Source organism: Rhinopithecus bieti, unplaced genomic scaffold (genome assembly GCF_001698545.2).
Source record: "Rhinopithecus bieti isolate Rb0 unplaced genomic scaffold, ASM169854v2 repeat_21152, whole genome shotgun sequence".
Classification (NCBI taxonomy): domain Eukaryota; kingdom Metazoa; phylum Chordata; class Mammalia; order Primates; family Cercopithecidae; genus Rhinopithecus; species Rhinopithecus bieti.
Genome location: NW_016879108.1, coordinates 1 through 587, shown reverse-complemented (window position 1 = coordinate 587; position 587 = coordinate 1). Strand labels below are relative to the sequence as shown.

The window sequence follows — 587 nt, the reverse complement described above, 5'->3', positions numbered from 1 at the left end:
GATCCCCAGAACACGAGTCATACCATTATGACTTTTTACCCCACCATGGAAGAATTTACAGATTTCAACAAATATGTTGCTTATATGGAGTCCCAAGGCGCACACCAAGCTGGCCTTGCCAAGGTAATTCCACCCAAGGAATGGAAAGCCAGAAAGACTTACGATGATATCGGAGACATCTTAGTAGCCACTCCCCTCCAGCAGGTGACCTCTGGACAGGCAGGGGTGTTTACTCAATACCATAAAAAGAAGAAAGCCATGAGGGTGGGGGAGTATTACCACTTGGCAAACAGTAAAAAATATCAGACTCCACCACACCGGAATTTTAGAGATTTGGAGCGACAATACTGGAAGAGCCACCCTGGTAATTCAGCAATTTATGGTGCTGATATTAGTGGCTCCTTATTTGAAGAAAACACTAAACAGTGGAACCTACGACACCTGGGAACAATTCTGGACCTGCTGGAGCAGGAATGTGGGGTTGTCATCGAGGGTGTCAACACACCCTACCTGTACTTTGGCATGTGGAAGACCACGTTCGCTTGGCACACGGAGGACATGGATCTTTATAGCATCAACTACCTGCA

At 46.5% G+C, this 587-nt stretch overlaps 1 protein-coding gene across 1 annotated transcript; it reads left to right on the top strand.

Annotated features, from left to right (window-relative positions):
* Positions 1-3: 3 nt before the first annotated feature.
* LOC108525734 (lysine-specific demethylase 4E-like) lies at positions 4-582 on the top strand (the record flags this gene model as incomplete). Its single annotated transcript, XM_017866599.1, has 1 exon — positions 4-582. A coding segment is annotated over one exon (579 nt), but the record flags the coding sequence as incomplete, so codon positions are not given.
* Positions 583-587: the final 5 nt, after the last annotated feature.